The sequence below is a fragment of the Aythya ferina genome, assembly GCF_964211825.1.
Source record: "Aythya ferina genome assembly, chromosome: 1".
NCBI lineage: Eukaryota > Metazoa > Chordata > Aves > Anseriformes > Anatidae > Aythya > Aythya ferina.
In genome coordinates this window covers 63,385,626-63,403,780 of record NC_140296.1, presented here as the reverse complement: position 1 = coordinate 63,403,780, position 18,155 = coordinate 63,385,626, and the positions used below count along the sequence as shown (strand labels likewise).

The 18,155-nt window shown below is 42.7% G+C and overlaps 1 protein-coding gene across 1 annotated transcript in view; it reads left to right on the top strand.

Annotated features, from left to right (window-relative positions):
* GRTP1 (growth hormone regulated TBC protein 1) overlaps window positions 1-18,155 on the top strand; it is a 31,023-nt gene continuing 12,868 nt past the window's right edge. The window contains exons 1-5 of the mRNA XM_084495487.1: window positions 1-136; window positions 616-767; window positions 6,266-6,424; window positions 12,855-12,979; window positions 15,958-16,054. Coding sequence (XP_084351613.1) covers window positions 99-136; window positions 616-767; window positions 6,266-6,424; window positions 12,855-12,979; window positions 15,958-16,054 — 571 coding nt within the window. The 5' untranslated portion in view covers window positions 1-98. The remainder of the gene's footprint in view (window positions 137-615; window positions 768-6,265; window positions 6,425-12,854; window positions 12,980-15,957; window positions 16,055-18,155) is intronic.

The following is an 18,155-nucleotide window of genomic DNA, read 5'->3' as shown; positions in this document are numbered from 1 at the left end:
CCCCGCCCCTCAGCCGGCGGAGCTCCGCATGGGGCGGCCGGGGCGGCGCTGCTCGGGCTGAGGAGAGCCCGGCCGGGGCTCCCTGCCGGAGGGGGCCGATGGCCGGGACAGAGGGCGGCCGGGACTGGGCGTACAGGTAGGTTGAAACTCCGTCCCTGGGGGTGTGCAGGGAGAGGTTGGACCTGGTGCTCGGGGACATGGGGCAGGGGGTGACACTGGTGGTGGCAGGACCAGGTGATCCTGGAGGGCTCTTCCCACCCTGCTGGCTCAGTGTTATGGAGAGAAATGCACCCCGGGCTTCCGTGCCGTCGCAATTTGGGTCGATTTTGCACACAGCAGATCCTTTGCTCTAAAAATTCCTCGTTTCTAAAGCGAGCGAAATCTGTAAAACTGCCTGAACGGCGCGTGTGTAAGTTCATTTACTTCAGCAGCTTGGATACGCTGTGCAGCCTGTGTAAAGTAAGTGTTTGCTGGGAGGAGAGCTGCGTTTAGAAATAGCAGCTGGAAGTTATTTAAAGCATAATTAACTTTTTTTTTTTTTTTCTTCCCCTCACTTGAAGGTATGTAGAAGCAGTTGTACAAGAATTCTTTTATTTGTTTTTGTTTGTTTTATAGGGTTGATCCATATGGATTTGAAAGGCCAGATGACTTTGATTACGCATCCTACGAAGCTTTCTTTTCCAGGTACCTAGTGGTACTCACAAGGCGAGCGATAAAATGGTCCAAGCTCCTAAAGGGGAAAAACAGCATACAGAAGAGTTTAAAAGGTGAGCTGTACGTTTACTTAAAAGTAAAAGAGCATTGTGTTGGAACTGGTATACATCATATTCAGTTCGTGTGGGTTTTTGAATGTTGAATTTTATTTTCCTCTTCAAATGAAAAATATTATTAGGGGGATCATTGATTTGATTTAAAGCTTACAAAGGAGTAATCCTTCTTTGGCATACGCTCTAATATCTTATTACATCTGTAACCCAGAGATTATGGCCAGTGGCACTTCCAGGTGCTGCTGTACAGCTGTTATATTGCTCTGTGCACTCTCTGAAAAGACGTGTGATGATGCAGGAGGCACTGTCTGGAAGCCCAGGGATCGGGACGCTAGGGCTCTAGCCTCTCTCCTTGGCAGTTTATTGATTGCTGAAATTTTCTAGTTCATTTTATCCTCCTTTTGTAAAACGATGTTCACCTCGCTGCTAGAAAGGTGTGTACAGAGAACTAAAACTTAGCGCCTTACAGAGCAAAGAAAGCAAAAATTCATGCAGGAGCTAATGTAGCATTGGAGAACATGCTGATGGAACAGTTCATGGCCAGTTCAGAAAGGAAGAAAACCTCTAATAATGTTTCATTTTACAAGAGAGATGATGGGGAGAAATAAGTACATGGAGGGAATCAGAAGGGGACAGGGTGTTGTCAGACTGAAGGTCATCCCCCCTCCCTTCCTCTGGATTAGTTATTTTTCCATATAGGCATCATTTTTTCCCTTTGCTCTCAATTATGTTATTCAGCTTGCTTTCTTTTAGGAAACCTTTTGGAGTTCCCTGTAACTATATTAAAGAAAAAGTGAGTAAAACAACCCAAAAGTTCATGCGCTGGCTGTAATGCAGCTGAATATTCAAAGCTCTGCTTCAGGTGTGGACCTTGAGTGCTAATTCTGGCTGTTTGTTTTTTTTTCCCTTGGCACCAGGAATGGAATGATAACAAGTGAGACATTTTCAGTGGAACAGTGTATTTAGTGGAAGGATGTCAGTTCTGAGGCTGAGGAACACCAGAAAATGTAGGTTTGAGCTATAGTTGCTAGGTCATATGCTGCTAACTAGAAAGTAACTACTGATACTCTCTTATTTTTCTTCCAGAGATAAAGAAGATACTGTTTAGGGTGTACATTTTTAATATAGTAGTAATTATGCAGTATTCTGAGTTATTTTGAGGATTCTGAGTTATTTGCAGTATTCAGAGGATTTTGAGTTTCTGCAGAATTTAGGGGTCTAGTTGTGGAAAAAATAATCTTGGGTTTTAATTCATTTCCTTATTTTCTTAAAATGGGTGAACCGTGACAGGTGAAACCTTTAGTAATTTGCACGAGCTGCTCACATCTCTCTGCTCGTGTAGCCTGTTCCAGCCTCACAGATGCAGAATGTTCCTGTGATGCAGCAGTGTGAGTGCCTTTCGTCTTATTTCAGAGCTGAAACTTTGACTAATTCTCTCAGCTTGTCCACTAAGCTTCAGTACCAATAGTGGAGCTGCCCCTCTAGCCACATCATGATAACAACCAGTAATGTCATGTTTATCTTCCCTAACAGGCTAATGTGTTGTATTGTTAAAAAAGTCTGCTGCAGTTTGTGAAAAATGGGGTGAAGTAGATCCATTGAGTGGGTGCAGGCAGCAGCTTTGGCTGTAGAAGCCCTTGCAGGCTGGCGTATCATCTTTGATGCTAGTTTTTGTTAAAGGTACTCAAATATGTGTTCTCATGCATATGTGTAATCTATAATGTGTAATTATAAGGAGAGCGACTGGAGTTAAGTAGCGTTGAGGAAGTGTAAATTTGAAGTTGTTACACTAAGCCGCCCTCATTACCGTCAGCTGATTCCTCAGCGGAGGAGAGCAGCAGATTAACCTGTACAACTACTGATTGAAATGCTTCCCCTCTGATACCATGCATTTAGATCGAAGCCTGTCAGTTCTGTGAAGCACAGAATTATTTACCTAAGTAGTGGCTTTGTTGTGTGTTTTATCCTACAAGATGATCCTGCAGGGCCTTGGGGAGCAGAAGGTCTGATTTGTGGGGTGCTTGCTGCCTGGTGAGGCACTCCACAGAATTACAAAATCACCCAGGTTGGAAGAGACCTCCAAGATCAGAGTCCAACCTCTGACCTAACACTAACAGTCCCCACTAAACCATATCGCTGAGCTCTACATCTAAACGTCTTTTCAAGACCTCCAGGGATGGTGACTCCACCACTTCCCTGGCTCCAGCCACCTGGCTTCCTTGCTCAGGAGCTCAAAAAAGCTTTAAAAGGCGCCGTGCTGTGTCTAGCAGGGGGAGAGGCGCTGTACGTGTGACACCTCTGTGGCTCCACACCCATTTCTCCCCACACAATGAGGAGCTCAGCGTTGCTGGCCAGGAAGAAGTGATGACCTGTGCTAATTTTCCAGTTTGGAAATGTGGCGTGTTCACGTGCTGCTCAAGTTAGCCTCATGCCCGTGTGCGGTATGGACACATGTAATTCTGTCCTACTGCAAAGAAAACTAATTAGGCTACGTTTTAACGAGGGTAATTAAGCGGTGTATCCTGTTGTTCTGGATCAGAGCCTTCCGGCAGGGCAGGGCATGGGAGTTTTGGCTGGTAGTTCCTTTTGCTCCTTCTCCAGCCTCTTCCTTTGTGCTATTTTGTGGTGTTCTGTTTCCCTTTCTACCCTCGTTATCACTGTTGTCTCCTCTGCACATGAGAAATTCCAGTTGGCATTCGGTCGCTTACCTCCTCTCTCTCTCACAGGATCCCAGTAACAAAGGTAGAATTACTGCTTTCATCCACTTGGCTGCTGTCTTTATTGGGACCAAAAGACAACCGCAGGCAGGCAACAAACCCTCCGAGATAATTACCCAAAGGAGCTTAACTCTGACCAAAAGTGTGCTGTGTAAGAGAATCGGGCAGCAGAAGGCACTCTCTGGTCTTTGAGGCTGGTAAAATCCAGTGAAAGGTGAAAGTGGTTGTCGCAGGAGCACAGCTGGTCCTCAACAGATGTTGGAGGAAGGAAGGAGCTTCTTGGAAAGTCAGTTTGTAGTTTGACAGGAACTTGAGTGCTCACAGCACAGGTCTGCTTTGTTTCTTCGATGTATGCATAAAACAAAACCTTCAGCTCCTTGTTGGGATGCTGTTCTCTGCTCTGCCGTAGAGTTTTTTCCAGGGTCTGAGTTACTTTCCTCAGTATTTAATCGGAATTGTTATGTGCAGGTGTTTTTCAAAACCACTCTCTTCTAAAATTTTAGACACGATGATTTTTGTTTTTAAATGGCATTTTCCTGAGTAACTTGGTCTGCCTATGGTGTAGAGTGAAACAACATTAAGGGGAAGGGGAAAAGGTAAACACAACTTTAACTTGAGGCAAAAACCTTAAAAATTTTCATATTCTGTGTTAAACAGCTTGCTTAAAGACTGATGCTTCGTGTTTCATCTATGAACGGAGGCAAAACTTTGATGTACAGATATTCCTTTATCACATACTCCGAAACTTAGGCTGTTGAGGGCTTGGTGGTTTGGAGCAGTGCTGCTTTTGAGATCGAGCCTCTGGCGTACAGTCGGAGTCAGATGCGTGCTCGAAGACACATGCACAATCTGGCTTCATCTGTGAAAGCTTCTTAAACCCGACAGTGGGAGGATGTTCTGCTGTGTGGGATGTTGTTGTGGGTTTTTTATTTCCTGAAGATAATGTGGAAGCACCCGGGGCGATAGGAGCCTCTGGCTGCCTATTGTCATGTGAATGATGACACTGAGGAATAATGAGTGTGCTGGGCGCTGCAGGGCTGCTTTCCCCTTGTGCCAATGTCAAAGGCCTGTCCCCACTTCTCTGAGCGTATTGTTGTTGGATGTGGTTGCTGGCTGTGCTTTCAGGATTGATAGTTGTACCAGGAAAAAAAAATAAATCCCAATTTGTGTGTTAAAATATGATAATCCGGTGATTTTTACCCACTAAGTATTCTTCTAGGAGCAGAATGGGGCTGCTTCCTCAGCTGCGTTCCTGCGCTTGCTGTGCCCATCTCTAGGATTTATTGAGCAGCAGAGTTCAAAATCTTGTAAAAAAAAAGATGAAGTGGGGATTATCAAACAGAAATGAGTAAATTATCTCCAGTCTGTCTAGAATAAGGTTGCGGTTGAAGTTACTTTACAGCTGGAACAAGAGAGGCTGTTACCCATAGCATAAATCCTCGTGGGAACGCTAAATAAAAACTGTACCCTGAAGGCCAGGTGCTTATTGCAAATGTGAAGGGTAAGAACGTTTTTTTTGAGAGAAAGTGCCAGATTTTAGGTGGGCGGAATGCCCATTAGAGATGCACAGATCTCTCCGTTGACATTGGGAAGGCAGTTTTGGCTCCTAAAGCATAGGCAGCTAAAAAGAGGTGTAAGCGAGGCATGTAGAAGGTCGCTGGCTGAGTTGCTGTAAACTCATTTCGTTCTGCTGTTTTTAAGGCCAACTGCCTTTAATTCAGACACCGTTTATCTTGAGTTACAAACCTACAGAACTGGATAAAACCAGGTTATGTATAGATATTTTGTGCAACAACCAAGAATTCTCCACTCTCATCCGAGTCCCGTTGAATTTGGAGAAGAGAAGCTGCAGCTTTAATGAAGTGTCATTCATTTAGTAGTAAATGTCTGATTCCTTTGTCACTTTCTTCTCCCTGGAAAAAGCAGAAGGATCTCAAGTGTTTGGCTGTCTTTTGGGGTCAGAAGGGGTAGTGCTGATGCAGGATTATGTACCGACGAGCAGTATTGGTTCCCTTATTAATGTCTTTCATTCCATTCCCAGGAGGAAGCTGCTTTGGCTGTTATTAGCCTGATGCTCCTTCCTGCAATCTTGCATCCTAGTTATTCACACTGAATCATCTGCTTAAAAAAATAAATAAAAAAAAAATAAGGCTAGGATGCAGGAGATAACAGCTATTTTAGATCTGAAAAGATTTCCCCAGTTATTCTGGGACAAACCGTCTGCTGCTCTCTGACATTTCCATCCCTTCTAAATGAGTTTAGGCAGTAGCCACGTGTTTCGTACTTCTGTGTCTGCGATGCTTTCAGTGGTTAGGTGCTAAGCTGAAATCCCAGCGTTAGGTTAACGCAGCCATTTATGCTAGAGCCTAACCAAGCAAACAGTGGTAACGTGTCAGAGGCTGTTAGGGAAAGAAAAAAGTTGGTGCTTGTCTGAATGATAAAGGAGGAAGGTCGAGGAGAAGCTTTTTGGTGTTCCTGTCTCCGGTCAGAAATTGGGAAGGATTCAAAATCCTACTGAGGCAATAGAGGACTGAGAAAAGCATGGGTCTGGTGATCAGCGTGGGGAGTTTGAGTGGCAAGTATTTAGGCAAGAATCAAAAATACACGGTAGCTGAGAAGAAAATGCTTATCCTATGTGGTGGTCTAGGGGAGAAAGCGTAATAATCTCTAGTCGAGAGTTGTCCTGTGACTTACCAGCTTTCTGTTGCTTGTTCCAGAAGAAAAATGTATCTGGAAATGTTTTCAGAGCAAACCAACAAACAAAAGCTTCTTGTTTTGCAGTGAAGAGGTATATCAGGAAAGGCATCCCCAATGAACACCGGGCGTTGATCTGGATGATCGTGAGCGGGGCCCAAGCCAACATGGAGCAAAACCCTGGATACTACCACAGGCTGCTCGAAGGGGAGAAGAATGACAAGCTGGTCGAAGCAATCAAAACAGGTTATTGTCCTGATAATAAAATCCGTGTTTATCTACTGTCCTATGTCCTTAAATTGTTAGAGGTGAAGTTATGTCATGGAAAACTTGGGTTTCTGTAGTAGTGGTTTAAGTGCTGAATTAGCATGTAAATTAGATTAGCCATAAGCTCTTTAACAGCACAGATCTTTCCAGGTTCTTCATGTAGCCAAAAACATTAAGGAAGATTAGAAATTTTTTTGGAAAGGAACTGAGAACAAACTAGAAGGCGTTGTTATGTCATCTCCTAGGTGAATGATGAGTTCTAACTCTGTAGTGTGAGACCTGCCTTTGCATCTGTTTCTCCTTATTTCAGTCCCAAAAGGACCTGGAAGAGCAGCAGGAATGGTTGAAGACGTGGAGCAGTGTCTGCATAAGGCAGATGAATTACACTTGCATCTCAGCTCGAGGAAAGATTGCTAAGGAAAAAAGCTGCTGACAGACCTAAATGAATTATAAATGGTGTAGAGAGGGTGAATGGGGAACAGTTGTTAACTGAAGCAATTCGTTTTGTCTAGCAAGAACTAAGGACACTGGATGAACTTTGCCATGCTGTGGATTTAGAAGAGCGTATCACTGAATTGTGGTGCTTGTTGCTGGAGGGTGCTGCTGAGGTCAAAACCATGAGCCGGTTCAAAAAAGAATTTAACAAGCCGAGGGGTGGGGAAGTCCACTCAGGAACTGGTGGTTTTACCGTGCTGGGCAGCTGAACACCACAACCGCTCTCTCACTCCCCCTCCTTAGAAGAGGAGGGGAAGAAGTAAAGGAAATAACAACTCATGGGTTGAGATAAGGATAATTTAATTAAAGGGAAAAAAATAATTATCAAGGAAAGGTTATTATTAATTAAACAATTTAAAGGAAAAAAAGAGAAAGGGGGAAAGGGAAAAAACAAAACAAGTAAAGGCTGTGTGGAAATGCAGAGGAAAGAAATTACCCTCTACTTCCCACAAATGAGCGATGCTTGACTATGTCCTTGAAGCAGGGCCTCAACGCACGTAGCTGGTGTTCGGGAGGACAGATTTTTTCACAACGAGAGCCCACCCCTCCCCTCCTCTTCCTTTTTCCACCTTTTATTGCGGGGCGTGACATCATCTGGTATGGAATATCCCTTTGGTTGGTTTAGGTCAGCTGCCCTGGTGATGTTTCTTTCTTGTTTTTTTGCCCACCCCCTAGGAGGGTTAGAGAGAGGCCCGATGCTGTGCCAGCACTGCTCAGCAGCAGACACAACACTGGTGTGATAACACTGCTGTTCCAGCTACAAGTGCAGAGCACAGCCCTGTATGGGCTGCTGCAGGGAAAGGTCACATCCTAGCCAGACCCAGTACAGGCCGTTACAACGGTATGGATGTACCCCCTGATGCATGAAATCACTAAATGTAAGTCCTTGAAAGAAGGGAAGAAGAGGAGGGTGAATACCACTCTCCTACTAGTCCAGTTGCTTATTTGTACATTGACTAGTGGCCAAAAATAAGTGACAAAGTGTTAAACCACCCCAACCTTGCACTGGCCCTCTAGGTGTCTGAAAGAGACAGGGATGGGACAAGTGAGTAAAAGGTTGATGTAACTCGTATTTGTCCCCAAATTTTTCAACCTGCTGCAGCAGAGTTTTTGCGGAGAAGTTGTTGCTGCCTGGATTACCTGATTCCTGAGTTGAGAGGTAGGACTGTGCTTTGGACAAGCATGATGCTGAGGCTGTTATGTTAGAAAGGCAGGTGCAGTTACTGTTGTCTTTTTTTTTCATCTTAAAAAAGCCAGATAGTTAAAGCTGGGATTTTACTGATTTTAGTTGGAATTGGGTAATCATTAGAACTCCTTTTGTTTTAGTTCCAATTTTCCCCTCCACAGCAGCACCGTGGGCTTTTGGGACTACACACCTTAGTAAGGCATTTTGAAACACAAACTTTCATGTTCCTGCAAATGAAGACTAAACAGAAATCTCCAGGCTCATATCCTGCCTAGGGATAGACACAGCAGAGCTCTAACTTTATCTATACAGAGGGAAATGAGTTTCTGTAGCGGCCTAGAGAAGGAGCAAAGTGTATTCAGTGCAAAATTCAGAGCAAAATGTATAGTTGCTGCAAGCGGGAGATGCAAGCAATTTCTTTTCTGAAACTAGACCATAGCACAAGTGGTCATAGTGTGACAGCAGGAAGCTTTTCACACTGGTTATACAATGAATTAAAATATTTCTGCGGGGGAGGAAGAATAATGTCAGAAGCTGAAGATCTACTTCTGAATTACTGAGGAACTAAACTTTTGGAAGAGCAACTGCATAGATAGGTAAACCGCAGAAGAGGAAACTAACAGGGAGCAAGCGAGACAGAGGGATGAAAGAAAATTGGGTTAGAGGGCGAAAAAATACGAAGAGGACCTCAGACTTCAGTGATAGATTTCCCTTCAGAAAGGAAGCAATGATGTGAACGTATGGGGGTTAGGAGAAAAGTACATTTTTAGACAGTTGTGCTGTATTTAGTCATATAGCCCGACTGTAGAGTAATAGCCCAACACAATACTTTACACCATACTTTAAAAACAAGAGAATAGTAACCATGCTTTTTTTGTTGTTGTTTTTGATGGGAGGGACTGGAGGGCAAGGCCAACTTAAGACTTTAAAATCCCTTGTAAAACATTTAAGAGCCAGTTACCTGTTTCTTTTACATGCCCAGAAGCTCCAAACAATTTTAATTTCCATTTGGAACTTATTTTCAACATGGAAATGTCTTCAATGGGGTGTAACTAAATTAAAAAATGCAGGGGAACTGTAAAAAGAAATGGTCTAATTTTAAAGAAAAATCTGCTAAGTAATAACAATAAATCTAAACTATCCTTTGACCATTCTTCATCTTGTTGATTCTTAACTGTTGGGCTTTATTGCTGATTTTATGAAGCTTCCTTTTGGAACACTTTTGGGTTTTATTTTTGAAGAGAAATGTGGGAGAGAAAAGACTTCTTTAAACATAAAAATAAGACCTTAAAGAATGCAGGCCTCAAAATGTTGATGCCAGTTTTCATAGTTTAGGTTATGTACACATTTAGAAGGGAATATGTTTCTACAGAGCTTTGTTGTTCATGCCCCGTTGTGGTAAAGTTCAGTTGGACAAGTGGTGTTGGCCCAGTAGATGTGGCTGTCCTGATGCAAAGCCCGCCTGCTGGTTATGAAAAGGCCTGGGTGTAAGTTAATATAGCTTGTTTGCAGTAAGTCCCTCTTCAGCCAGGACATTTTTAGTTAAGTATGTAGTGTGTGCAAGTCTTCCTGTGTACACGTGCAGCTAATATCCATGTTTCCACTTCTTTTTTCCCCTGTCTTAAATCTGCTCTCAGAGAGGCACAAACAACATCACTTTTTGGCTCAGCTCTGGTCAGCAGCGGGGCCCTCACCTAACATGAGGCAGATCCTTCTAGATCCTTCTAGATCCTTCTTACAGAAGCCACCCCTGTGGCCCCCTGCTACCAAAACCTTGCCACATAAACCCACTACAGCATTTCATGAGGGGGAGCTGTATTGGTGACAAACATATCTGATATCTGAGAGTCCCCATGGCCTGTATGGCACCTCATGACTGCTGGCCTGAGGGCCTAGCTGTGTGGGTCGGGTAGCGGTTGTGGGATCCTTCGTAATAGGTTCAGAGCTGTAATTCAGACGATAGTCAGCTATAAAATCGACTCTACACTGCTCAAAGCATGAATAAGTTTCTCTGAAGGGGGGTTGACCTATTTGTGGAGGTTAGGAACGTTCTCATGGGTTTTACATGGCTTTTAGCCATGGGGAAGAGCAGCGTCAGCTCTTTGGGCTCTGTGTTAAAGTTAAATCAGGTGGTGCCCAATTGCTACCTCGCTTCCTTGTCTGTCTGCCAAAACAGTTAAAGGAAGAACTGGAGAAGGAAAGTGTGTGGTGATACTTCCTCAGAATATTTTACCTACCTTCTCTCCAGTTCTGGTATCACCTTTTGGAGACAAAAGGGACTGGAGTTTATGCAATAACCAAGACACAGGATGCTGCTTAATTGCAATTCCAGGCAGTGGTATTACTGTTCTCATCTCCTTTTGTAGAAAATCCTATCCCAGTTTGCTTTCTTCATTGCTGTAAGCTATTGAACTGTTACTTGAAGCTGGGTGATTCAGGCTTGATTTCTCTAGTCTTAGTTGATAGCAAGCTTCAACTTAACTTTTAAAAATAAAAAATATCTCTAGAACGATTTCTAGTTCTCATTGTTACAAAGTAAAGCTTGAAGCTGAGTCCTGAATATCCAGTTATATCAAATTTAAAATACCCTTTACATATTTTACTTTTCCAAATCATAATCGATGACCTCCAGAATAATGAGATTAGGTTTTCATTGGAGTTTTTGAATGTTTGTTCTTGACAAATATAAAAATAAATTACTTGCCTGGAATCTATTCAGAACAGAAGCAAGTTACAGACTAGCAGTAGTGAAGAAGTGTGATCAAAATGGAGTACAGCGTGTTAATAAATAAGTAAATACTTGTGTAATCTACCGGGCATTGTGTCTGGGAGTGGGAGGCACATTGATACAAAGATATGTACAGAAAGGGTGGGGTAGCAAGCTGAAGAAGTCTGGCTTGTAGGCATGCCTGACTTTGGAAGTACCCTAAACGTGAAAAGCACTAGAGTGATGCAAAAACACTAAACATCTTTTTGCTCCAGAAATAGCATCTACAGTTCTAATTGTGTGTGTTAAAATAAATATCTCTTAAGCTGAGGCTAATGTGGATTCCTGCCTATGTTTGTCTTGCTGAATGTGAGGTGAAAATGCTGCAGTCCTGGGGAAGGAGAGAAACAAGCCAATGCTCTTCTCATGCTTGCTGCACAGAGATGAATCAACAGGAGAGGAAATCTGTTGGTTTAGTGTTTCACAGCAGCTTAACACCGCCAGTTCCCAGCATTGAAGGATCATCTGAAAAGAAAATACCATTTTGGGATTTAATCGGAGTGTACTGCAAAGAAGTAGCTAGTCATTTCTCTGTGATTTTCTTCCTGGACCCATGCTCCTGTGCATAGCTTAAATCTCGTCAGCAGGTCTTCACACAACAAGATTGTCATGGTTTGGGGTTTATCTATCAGTAAAAAGCACTAACTTTGATTTCCTTGCTCAATTTATTCTGGTGATTTTCTTTCCCCAAAACTGCAGTAGCTTGAGGTTGTGTTCCTTTGGCTGCTAACATCTGTCCAGAGGGAAGTAGGTGAGTGGAGAGCAGGTCAGCTCTGAGGTGTGGATTCTGCACAGGCTGGGGGGAAGAGCCACAGCTGAAATGTCACCATTCATCTTTTTTTTTTTTTTTTTTTTTTTTTTTTTTGAAAAGCCCAGCCTAAGCTTCAGTAAACAAGAAATTATTCCAATTATGCAAACACAGTGTTGCTCTTCCTACCAAGAGGAAAGACAGCACTTGGTTATCCTGTAACTGCCTGGCTGTTGCTTAAGTCCTTTTAAAAATTAGCTTTTTCCTTGAGTTTTTCTTCTAAGTCACATGAGCGGTGAGGTGAAATATTTTCCAACCCTCCCATTTCTGTAAATGATTTATTGACTTCAAAAGGAAGAAAGAGTGATTAAAGTCTTTTTAATGCTTGTGATTTCCATGAAACTAATCACGATTTTGGGCGACTTTCTTCCTTGAGCTGCTTACAGCTCAAGTTTGTGTCAGAAGTAATGTTACTTTCAAATCAATTTTTTTCCCCAACTTGGACTTCTAAAAATCAGACATGGAATTGGATTTAGTAACCTTGGCTTCCCTCTTTATAGAGTGAAGCAAGCTAAAAATTAACTCTGCCTGTTTCTTTCCATCAACCAAAGGGTGTTTGGGTGACTAGCTCAAACCTGCATGCCTAGCTTTTAGGCCTTCGTAAAGAGACGTGAATCCTGCTATTCACATCACAGGGAAAAAAAATACCATGATTTCAGGTAGACGTTACAGGAACGAGACTATTTTTTTAGTTGTTTGGGAATGCTTGGTTGAAGCCCCCTGAATGATAAGTCAACTGAAAGATCATTGGATTTGTTATGAGAATGTTTTCCTAGAGGTGTAGGTCATTTCATGGCACTCTGCTAGATAAATTTGGTATGAGTTCTTTTTTTGGGTCTAAACGAGTGGTTTGCTTTCATTTAAGCTTTTGAAGTCAGGCCTTGAGTCCATTCTGCAGGAGAATTTCTTTAGTCCTGCTTGAAATTGTTTTCTGTACCCTAATAGGATTAGTCTTTCTAGGAATGGATTATCCTCAAGTGTAGATGCTCTTTTAGCCAAAACAGAGGTAAAGCTGGTTCTTGGTAAAATTCATCCACCAAAACTACAGTCTAATAAGGTTTTGGCTGTGCTTCAGGAAAGCTGTAAAAGTCTGCTTTGAAGACCAAGGAGGGAACAGCTCTTAATTTTGATCTTTTTTTTCCCTTTTGTCTAGACATGAATAGAACATTTCCAGATAACATAAAATTCCGCCAAACGGCCGATCCCTGCCTGCAGCACACGCTCTACAATGTATTGGTAGCGTATGGGCACCACAATAAAGCAGTAGGATATTGTCAGGTATGTAGTCACTGTGTTTTTTTTTTTCCCTGTTTCTAAATGCTGCATTTCACCAGTGGTAATTGGTTTTGTCTATTTGAATGTGCACTTTCAGAAGCAGATCCACAAACAATTTCTGTTTTTAAAATGGCCCTGGGAGAGAAAAAAAATAATCACTTCAAGCATGTTCAGGTATCCTTGTGAGTTTCCCCAGGGTCTTTTTGTAGCTACTTCACTGCATTTGGTTTGATTCATGCTTTGGAGAGGAGAAAGAGAGCTTGTCTTTCCCTCTTCCTCCCTCCTGCCGTCTTTCCTGGAATAGTCCTTGGTGTGTAGGAGTCGTGATGAGATCTCAGTTGTCTTTGTTTTCACTGGAATGTTTTTCAAAACACAGGAAAACCAGTGCTCATGTGATACATCACCTAGGATTTGGGATAAATGGGTAGAGGGAAATGGTGGCATTTATTTGATGCTGTCTCCAAGTATAGACAGGCAGGTAGGAAGAAAAATTGTTTGAATTTCACTTAGAAAGTCTTCCCTTTCTTCACCAAAGATGCAAGTGCTAAGCTGTATCTCATGTGAGGTGGGGAAGTTGGTACGGTATATACAATTATTCCAAAGTTTAGAAGATTATGAATTATATTTACTGAAGTTTGGAGAGTAGGAGACTAAGGAGGAGACTTAGAGAGGCTTAAAGCTAGACCAAAGTCACAAAAACAAATTATTTTTGTGTATACTGACCAGTTGTAATACAGAGATTATTTGAAACAGGAATAAAAGATGCCTGGATTTTCCATTTTGTTGTTCTCGGTATTATAAATTTATTAAGATGTGATGTTTAAAGTGTTGAGAACAACAGAAGGAATAGAACTGTGAATAGTCTGTTTTGCAAGGGTCAGGCCCCTGTACCAAGGTAGAAACGTACCACTTCTGAACCATGCTGGCTTCTAAACAAAATAGATGTCCAGTTGTTGAAAAGTTTTGGTATATTGTTTAATCAGTGTGCTAATCTTTGCACATGGCATTATGAACATTGGAGATGACAGGTAACTTAAGAAAAAAAAAAAGTGATTTGTTTAGTTTTTCTCCTTTCTCCTCACCTCTGGTGTCCTCACAGGATGAATGTTACTTTTCCTGGCTAAAAATAATTAGACCATAAACCAAAGGCCAGCAGCGTCTGCTTTCCAAGGCACGTTGTAAATCAGGGAATGTTTCAGGAAAGGATGTTTTCTACTAGCGAAGCAGCAGATTTTGTCCAGGTAGATATTGTGATGCCTGCTGTACTATAGCAGACACCCTGTAAACACTAGAAAACGGAGTAAAAAATGAGAACTTCAGTATTTTGCAGAGTTCTTTTTGGCATCTGAAGGCTCTTCAGGGGGCATTTTCACAATTCTACCACATTTGTAGTATTTGCTGCCAGTTAGCTCCCCATTTGGGAGTGTGTTGGGCTTCGCATGGTCATGCTGTGACAAGGCCATGGCACTGCCTAAAATCAAGAGCCCTGTGAATTTATGCTTAAGACTATTTTCCTGTGCGTGCCGTGTTCAATGCCAAGCAGGCTCTTGTCACCATAGATAGATGCAGTTCCTGAGCTGTCGGCCTCAAAACAAATCGTTGCCTCCCTAGCTAGAAGGCCGAGCACCGTGTAAGGCCACGCAAGGTCTGTCCAAGCCGTCTGCGTAACAAGTGCTGAGTGACTCAAAGCTGGAAAATGAAGCCCTGGGGAAGGTGCCACGTCCTAATATTTCCCTGTTGTGGGAGTGTTGCAAGGCCTTGTATGGTGGGATGGGCAAGTGAAATCTGCTGAATGCAAGAAATGAGATTTCAGCCGAGATAGGATCTTGTAGCTTCCAGAGGCTGTGAAGGGCCTCCTTGGTGGCCGTCATCTCTTCAGAGCCACAACTGGCAGCACTCAGGAGACCGAGAGACAATGCTGGAGAAGTCAAGCGTGGAAGGGGAGAGAACAGGGAGAAGGCCAAATAAAGGGATGGAACTGAAGAAGGCAGTGTAACCAACACCAGCTTTCATAGCCTGTAAATATTTAAAGATAATTTCCTGTTAGCTTAGGAAAACTTTCAGAGACACCTTTGGTAAATTGTCATGCTGGTGTGCTTGCTGTGATATCGCAGTTGTCATCTTGTTTACAATAGAAAAGATACACTTAAATGTTTTTTTTTGTTTGTTTTCAAGATGAGGAATCCAAAGAAAGTGAACTACTTACTATGCCAGTAAATCAGTAATACCGCTGTAACTTAGTGATATTATGGCAGATACAAAAAAAAAAAAAAAAAAAAAAGTGCCTCAGGCTGAGGCAATAAAATGGGGAATACCAGTTCACAACCTGTGTGTTCTCAATGCAGTCAGAACAGGCCAGTTATGGGTTGACTAAGCTTTCATAATTTTTTGGTAGCTCCCCCTCCCTCCTTCCTGCTGTTTCCCTTCCTTTTTACGCTGAAAGGCAGGAGCTGCAGTGGCCAGAGTCATTGCCCACCATGAGCAGTACCGGAGGTACTAGAGGAAACAAATGATTTGCACAGTCATTTGATGGGCTAAGCACCAACAGCTCATAAAAGCTGCAGCTTTTTACAAAGGAGTGTTTGGATCAGGCTCTCTCCTTCTGCAGCTGCGTGGTCCACCTGCAGGTGTGTTACGTTTGCATTGCACGTCCAGATCAGCTGTGTTTTGGTGCTGGTCAGAACAGTCAACAGTTAACACTGGGACAGGGCTTTGGGATTCTTTAAAAAGGGAAAATTGAATGTAAATTATACACTGCTAAGCTTTTTATTTTAATTTTCTCTCCTTGAGCTTTGATAATAATTCTCACCAGCTGTCCTCTTGCAGGTTTAACAGCTTACTCAAACAGTGGCCTTTATTACTAGACTGTACTTGATGTGCTCACTTTGTATACCGTGGTAATTTAGCTCTTAATCAAAATAAATGAACTAGAAACTCTTAAGGTAAGTGTACGCATCTTAAAATTCTTCTTTCTTTTTCAGGGCATGAATTTCATAGCTGGATACCTGATTCTTATTACAAAGAATGAAGAGGAGTCCTTTTGGCTGCTAGATGCTCTTATCGGAAGAATATTGCCGGGTATGGTAAAAATTTAAACAGTTGGTTTTGTATGCTGGAGCTTGGCTTTTATTTTATCTTTGTGTTTTTGTTCGTTTTTAGAGTGTTTTCAGGTGTTAAAATGGGCTTGCATGGACTGAAGACTTTTTAGGGTCCTGGAAACACAGGACAAAAACACCACATACAGGCAGAAGTTGTCTGTTCTGTAGTCACAGCTCAGTCCTGATGGAGTGGTTTGCTTTTATGTTAATCTGCAGTCTCATTTCTCACTCCCTACTTGCACCTGTTAGGTAGGTGTCTTCCCACGCCAGTGTGGAGCTGGGGAACAGAGCTCAGAAGGTGTCTGGGATTTGGAGTTTCTGTTTGCAGGAATGTGATTTGAGGCACAGATGAAGCAGTAATCACAGAGCAAAGGTGGGAGATGCACACAGACTGAGCACTCAGCCTGCAGCAGCGCTTCCCAGTGGCTTGGCAGGAGGCAGCACGAGCTTTCTTCAGAGACAACTGGCAAGGTGGTGTGGGCTTCTGCTAGGGGGGATCCTCTGAGCAGGCACACCTTGGGCATTTCCACGTACTGATGTTGCAGCAGAACAGGCAAATGTCAAAATTCCTGCTTGTGGCTGTATGCGAAGTTCCCTTCAAAGCTCTTGTGATTGTGATCTAGCCAGGTTGGTCGGTAGTCTCGAGGGAAATTCAGTGCACCCTACAGTGCAGACAGCATTTACATCTGGTTGGCTCAGTAGCTCCCTAACTTTTCTTGCCTGGGTTTGCAGCAGGAGCTTCCACGCTGAATTTTGCCTCATGTTCAACTGAATCTCACCACATGTGGAGTAGATCAAAACCAGAAGCAAGCATCAGGCACAGCTGTGATGTATAATCCTGTGAAATACATTTGGGAACGTTCTTTCTTGGGATTTAATTCTAGAGGAAGAATGGCTTCATCGTGAATTCCTATGAGTGTTGTGCATGGGACTGACTTAGAGCTACAGGCTCAGTGTGTATCGCATTCAGAACAGGAGAGACTCCTTTTTCTATAAGGAGGCTGTGAAATTCGCTGTTGGCCCAGTTCTGCTTTTGAACAGATGTTTATCCCAAGTGGCTGGAGGCTGAATCCAATGTTACAGCATCAGCTAAGTGCTGGTCGAAGGCATCAAGGCTGATATTCGTATTTCTGTTTCTTCCTGGTCTGGTTTAAGATTTAAAAAAAAAAAACCAAAACATTTTTCTTCCCTTTTGAAGAGAAGGGAAAGACTCTAAGAAAGATAAAGAGCTGAGGGAATTTTTTCATGCTTTTGACCAGCTGTAAGAATTACCTTTTGCATTGAATTACACCATGTAGGAGCTGAGTTTTTCCCTTGCACATTAAGCAGCATGGTTGGACAGAGTTTGCAGCTTGCAAGAGTGGGAACTGGCAACTGTGACGTGTTGAGTCAATCTGCAAATATTTGAGAAGTTGCAGCCTTGAAGCTTACTCTCAATCTACAAGAATAGCCTGAAGAAACCAACTGTCTGCTGGTTTGTTCAGCCTTGAGAACGATAAGCTGTGCAAACAGGTAGGAGACAGCAGGCTGCCATGGGACCTGTCACTGGCTGAAAGCAGGGGATGTCTTCCCATTGGCATCACTTTTGGGAGGATAAGGCCCTCAGTAAAAGGCACATTTGTTTGCAAACTGGTGTGTGGCACCTTCTGCTGATAATCTTGTTGGTAGTCCTACATGTTTTTATTTGGGACAAAGGAGTAGATTCACAATTTTTTTTGTTCATCTTGTGTGTCCCTTCCAGCTCAGGATAAATTCATAAATTTATCATTGCTTTTGGCAAGGAATTCACTTCAATGACTTTGTTGTGAAGCCCTTCATATCCTTCTATGCATTGCTGATATCTAAATGACAGAAGTTGCTCTTATTTTGCCCTCTTAGTCATTGCATTGATATTATGCTGGTAGCGTTGGTGTTGAGAAGAAATGGATAATGTGAAAGGCAATCACCGTGTACAAAGGAGATGTACGTTCACTTATATCCATGGCAATATTTTTTACTACCCTGTTTATAGATAGGCATTTACTACCCTGTAATGAGAGTCTCACTACAGACTTTGGCCTGGGTTCAGCACGTCCAGTCCA